The sequence below is a fragment of the Triturus cristatus genome, chromosome 5_2 (genome assembly GCF_964204655.1).
Source record: "Triturus cristatus chromosome 5_2, aTriCri1.1, whole genome shotgun sequence".
In the NCBI taxonomy this organism is placed as follows: domain Eukaryota; kingdom Metazoa; phylum Chordata; class Amphibia; order Caudata; family Salamandridae; genus Triturus; species Triturus cristatus.
The window spans coordinates 1,116,775,172-1,116,781,171 of record NC_140588.1 but is presented as its reverse complement, the minus strand read 5'-3'; the positions used below and the strand labels follow the sequence as shown (position 1 = coordinate 1,116,781,171).

At 41.0% G+C, this 6,000-nt stretch overlaps 1 protein-coding gene across 1 annotated transcript in view; it reads left to right on the top strand.

Moving 5' to 3' along the window:
• The first annotated feature begins 999 nt into the window (after positions 1–999).
• LOC146829842 (nicotinamide N-methyltransferase-like) overlaps positions 1,000–6,000 on the top strand; it is a 102,141-nt gene continuing 97,140 nt past the window's right edge. The window contains exon 1 of the mRNA XM_085606738.1: positions 1,000–1,203. Within this exon, the coding sequence (XP_085462864.1) occupies positions 1,056–1,203 (148 nt within the window). The 5' untranslated portion in view covers positions 1,000–1,055. The remainder of the gene's footprint in view (positions 1,204–6,000) is intronic.

Genomic DNA, 6,000 nt, shown 5'->3' with positions numbered 1-6,000 from the left:
CGTTTTTAAATATTAAGCAAATGCCACCAAACATAATCGTTTTAATTCTAAAACTCCCTCTTCTATTCTGTGTGTGCTGCTGAGAATGCTGCCAGAGTCTTCTCAGTACTTCTCACAGGTGCATCTCTGAAAGCTCATCAGCTCACTGGCTCAAGGATGCCTTTTTAAATGGAAAGGGTATGAGAGCACACTACTTTATATCGCAGCACAGTTTGCCCCTTTGCATTATGGTGAGTGCATTTCACAATTAGCAAGTACTTGAATATTAGCAGGAGCATTTCACCTAAGTTGGTGCAGGTAGGCTGTCACTCTATCTCTGTGTGCTGCAGCATGCACCATACAGAGAAAGCTGAAAACATTAGTAAAAATAAAGATATTTCTCCTTGTTATGCCTCACTTGCAGAGGCGGAAGATTTTGGCACAATCCCAGGTTTACAAGTCTGTGTAAATCTGTGAATGTGTCAAAAACCATGGGAGTTACCAGGGGTAAACTAACTGCAATGCCCATGGAAGGCAATGCAACAGTTTGCGCTGCAGGCAAAGCAGCGGTTTGTGCTGCTGTGCCTTACTCCAGAGTTTTGAAGCCATTCAAAGCCACACAAAGTGGCTTTACGTGGCTTAATATATCTGACTTAGAGGCTTGCGTCACACATGTACCACTTTGTGTGGTCAAACATGATGTAAGCCTCTCATAAATATGCCCCACAAAGTCCAAAATCAAGCATGTTGAAAAAATGAACAGCAAGTGCATGTTTTTTAGGACTTATACAAAAATCCTATTGACTGTAGTGTCACAAATAGCATTGCTGAATGCTTTGTTAATTATGGTGATAGGGCAAGCGGCACTTTACAACATTATGTTTAGGAAACAGAATGGAAAATATTTACAATCTCCACTCAGCTCACATCAAACAAGAATAGAATTTTAAATGAGGTTTGGAGCAGACACTACTAACACTGACTTCTGTTTATCAATAATTTGCAATTTAGATTATTTACTATAACATCAGGTGCACGCGCAGTAGAAGTAGAGTTGAAACTTCTCATCACTGAACATGGCGTCATTTTGTGAGCTGAAAGAGCTCCATGATCAATACTTGGATGTGACTGCGGCAGTGGACGTATTCACTGCCAAGGAGTCTGCCTTCCTTTATGATGGGATTACACGGATGCTACCTTTCTTCAACCAAATCTTCACCTCAGGTATGTGGGATTCATGTTCTGCTTTCTATAACTCCTGTTATCCAAGCTGAATATTACTGAAATGCAAATATATTGAATTTGACATGATGAATATTGGAATGCTTTTGTTGCATTAGTTATTTAAACAGATCAGCTTATTTAAAGACAAGAATGATCAATATATGTATTTCAATTTAGTTGTTAGTGAATTCACAAGCTGGAATAGACAATTTACAGAATGATCAAATATAAAATCTTCTCCTTTTAGCAAAAAGGCGTGGGTGAAAAGTAAGGGTGGGCGTAGTTCGCGAAGTAGCACTTCGCGAAGCTACGCAAAGAGAAGTTCGCACTACGCGAGCTACGCGTAGCACTTCGCGAACTGCGTAGTAACATGTTCGCACTGTGCAAGATGTTGTTTTCAATGATTGCACAGTGCGGACAAGCAACCGGCACTGTGCAATCATTGAAAATGGCATCTTGCACAGTGCGAGCTGTAGTTGTCTGCTGCTCGAGTAGATTTTTACTCGAGCGGCAGCTTTCTCAACGCGAAATGGTAGTTTCTCATCGCGAGCGGTCGCGAGCATACGCGACCCCTCGCAATGAGAAACCTGACCTCCTCGCATTGGGAATCTCGCCGGGAGGTTTATTTTCCATGCTCGCGATCGCCAACTTGATGTTGCTGATCGCGAACAAGGAAAAAGTCTCGCCGGGATGTCATTTTGCTTGCTCGCGGTCGCCAACTTGACGTTGAGGACCGCGAGCAAGCAAAAAATGACCGCAGCACTACGCAACACTACTCTACGCGTGTTCGCACTGTGCTACGTGCAGTTCGCGTAGTGCGAAGTAGCGCGAACTTCGCAAACTACGCAAGCGTAGCGTAGTGCTTCGCCCAGGCTTAGTGAAAAGTACATTGTAATGCAAATACATATGTGCCATTCATCCATGGCATCTTGTACATTTTGTATTGAAAAGCAAGATGAATGCCAATAGTTCCATCTATTTAAGCTGACATTGCACAAATAATGTACATTGTGAGATTAGAGAATCAAAATGAAACACAGGAGGCTGTTTCTGCAACTCAAAATAAAGAATGCACTAGAGACTGAGAAGGGACCAGTTGCATTACAGATCTGATCTGATCCCATTAAACACTAGTGACGTCAGTGTTGTAATGCTTCATGAGTGAAAAAGGAAAATATATTTCCCTGGTTCTTTTAATGAATCCTTTATATCTCACTATTTCATGATAACACAATTATACCTGAGTATACACACACCGTTGCAGATATTCTACCATAGACTACGTAAACAAGAATCAACATCACATCAGACATAAAACCTAACACCCACACCATTCACCTTGCCCCAAGCATGAATAGTGCACGTTCAAGGGCTGCATTCAAAGGTCAGTCTGCCTTCCACATTTCTGCAGGTGGCAGTGCTTTTCTATTGTCACATATTTACATATGGTGTCATATTGATGATACTGTGGGCCTTATTCACAAAGGTAAATCAACTACTAGTAAATGTGCTCCAAACTTTTTGGGTATTTTACTAATTTGGGTTTTAACAAAATACGAATGTGAAGTAACTCAACATGCAGACTCACTTGTCTACCCCCCTGAAACAGGGGGAGGACTCAATTCAATAAGTGGAAAGTTACTACTGCCAAAAATGAACAGTAGTAAGTCAAGCACCACACTGATACTGAACACCCACTCAGATGAAAATAACAGTGGTAGGGTCTTAAAAACTGCATAATAAAATAATTAGACTACAATATTTAAAATAGTTAAAATACAAATAATGCTATTTAATCTCCTCTAAAGTCATTATTTTATTATGAAATATTTTAATTACATTTTATAATTGTATTATTAAGGTAACATTAAATTGTATTTTACATTACAATTAATGTTGTTTATTCAACTCTATACAACACTTGAAATAATTAATAAAACATAATAAAAAACATAATATTTGTACTTATGTGGGTTTTCTTTTTCACGTAAACCTGAGAAAAAAGTCTGATTTAACTTAATATATTTAACTAGAAGGATGACCGGTCCAACAAACCGATTGTCTGCCTGTCCTATTCAATTATTGGGAGAACCACCACCTTTCTGTTGACGGACGTCTCTATTGATGGTTGATAGAAAGATAATTCTGATTGCCTGATTGAATAAGGGTGTCTGCAGTCGCACCTCACACTTCCCAACCTACCACTACCAGGTAAAACATGGTGGTGGGGATGGAAAAAACAAATAATGACCTCACACCAAGTGGAACGCACCATCACTCAGGGCAGTATTCTGACTAATTGTTTTTTTGGCCACCAATGCACCTCTGATTAGCCCCAGCCATATGCAGATTCGTCTTGGTACTGCCTCAATATGAAAAGTCCAGCCCTCACTGCCAAAGCCATGCCATCTCTGAAATGGAGCACGAGCAACCCAATGATGGTTTCAGCCTGATTGGGCATCATCAGATGGGTGCAGATTAGTTCCAGGAACACAGTAATCAAGGAATCCACAGTCACTGCCAGTTCATTACCAGCAGGATAGGAGGTGCATCCATTTCATTCATTTGGTAGGAAAGGATCCCATGTGATCCACCCTTTTGAATTTTGGCAAAAGAATATGATGAAACAGAATTGGGTTTTGCTTGGCTATGGGGACATCTAATTTCACTGGTTTTGTACAAGTGGAATCTGAGCCTAACTATAATGCCCCTGAAACCTTTGTATTTGTCAGTGAATTTCTAAGGTTTTCCTAATTCTATTTCCTAACTATAACATCCCTGTAGCCTTTGTTTTTTTAAGTGAATTTCCAAGGGTTGTAAAAAGCTGTTTTGTTAGTTTAAAGTCTCTGTTAATTGTAATTTTCAAAGTGAATTGTGTTAATATTTTTAAATTGTATTAGCTTACTATGAAATTGTTGTGATGTTTGTTTTTCAGTGTATGACTGGGTCTGTGACTGGGTGTATTAGTGTCTGAATAGGTCTGTTAGTGGGTGCATGATTTTGAATAGGTGTACAGCTGTCAGAAAGTGGGTGCATAAGTCACTGAGTGGAGCTCTGAGTGGGTAAATCAGTGTCTAAATGAGTGCTGGGTGGGTGTACAGCTGTCTGAGTGGGTCAGTAAGTGGTTGCCGGAGTCCCTGAGTCAATAGGAGTAGGTGCATCAGGGTCTAGGTGGGTCTAAGAGTGGCTCTGTGAGTGTCTGACTGAGTCTGTGAATGGGTGTGTCAGTCTCTCAGTAAGTCTGCAAGTGTGTGCTTAACTCTCTAAGGGCCTGATTCATAAAAGTAATCTAAGACAAAATTCTGACTTTACAACTTTCATTATTCACAAAAGGCATTTAGGAGTAGTAAAGTTAGGATTCCTAACTTTAATACTCCTAAACTGAGAATAATCTTAACTTTATAACTTTCAGTATTCACAAAAGTAATCTGTGACAAAATACTAACTTTAGGACTTTTGATAATCAAAAAAGGCATTTAGGAGTAGTAAAGTCAGGATTCCTAACTTTACTACGCCTAAACTGAGACAAAATCCTAACTCTATGACTTTCCATATTCACAAAAGGCATTTAGGAGTAGCAAAGTTAGGATTCCTAACCTTACTACTCCTAAACTGAGAAAAATCCTTACTTTGTGACTTTCGGTATTCACACAAGGGATTTAGGAGTTGTAAATTTAGAAACCTTAACTTTACTACTCCTAAATGCCATGCAAAATGCCATGCTAAATGAACCTGACTGCAGCATTCTGGATTGTCTACACAGTCTGCTAAGTTGTTGAGTGGTGACTCCCATGCTGATGAGACTGTGTTACTTTTTTTTTCATTGTGAGCCTTCTGTTATGTTATGTTATAGGGGTATTTGTAAAGCACACTGCTACTCTTACGAGTGTCCCGGTGCTGACTTAACCCTATTGACAGAGCAGATGGGGCGACTAGGGGAACTCTGCACTCATTGAAACAACCAGGTTTTTAATTTTCTTCTAAAGTTGAGGTGAACTTGTACCTGTCTCAGGAGAGGCGTCAGACTATTCAACAGCTTAGTGGCGGTCACCTGGAACGAGCATCCGCCCAACTGAGAGCATGTACATTTTGGCATGACCGACAGCTTCTGAGTGAAGGATCGCAGCATCCTAACAGTGGCATATGGCTGGATTCTGCTCCTGATGTGAGGGGCTCCGACGTCAAGTATGATGCCAACATTCCTGGCATGATCCTCAGGTGTGCATGTGAGAGCCAGGTCTGCTGGCCACCAGGTGTTGTGCCAGGGGTTGATGTTGTTCCTTTTTGTCAGTGTAAAGCTTAAAGCAGTTTTTCTGTATACAGCTAGTGACACTGGTCATATATCTGTGGAAATGTGCTTTGGTGTTGGTGGGGTCAGCGAATAGGGAGAGTATGAGCTGAGTGTCATCAGAGTATGAGAAGCTGTTCACGCCATGGGCTCTGACCAGGGTGGCCTGAGGAGCCATGTATGTGTTGAACAGGGCAGGGCTCAGTTAGGATCCCTAAGTGATGCTGAAAATGTTGTTCTTTGGGCCCGGGGTGAAGAGTTGGAGGCGGATAGTTGGTGATTGATGTTCTTTTCCAGGACTTTTGGCTGGAAGGGCATGAGTGAGCTGGGTCAATAGTTTTTAAATGCCTTTGGGTCTGTAGAGGATGTTTTGAGGAGAGGATTGATTTCTGCATGTTTCCAGTCCATTGGCAAGGAAACTGTGGTGATGGAGGTGTTGAGAATTGTTGTGAGCTCTTTGCTGATGGTGTTGTTTCCCAGTTTGAACAAGTGGTTAGGGCAGGGGTCTC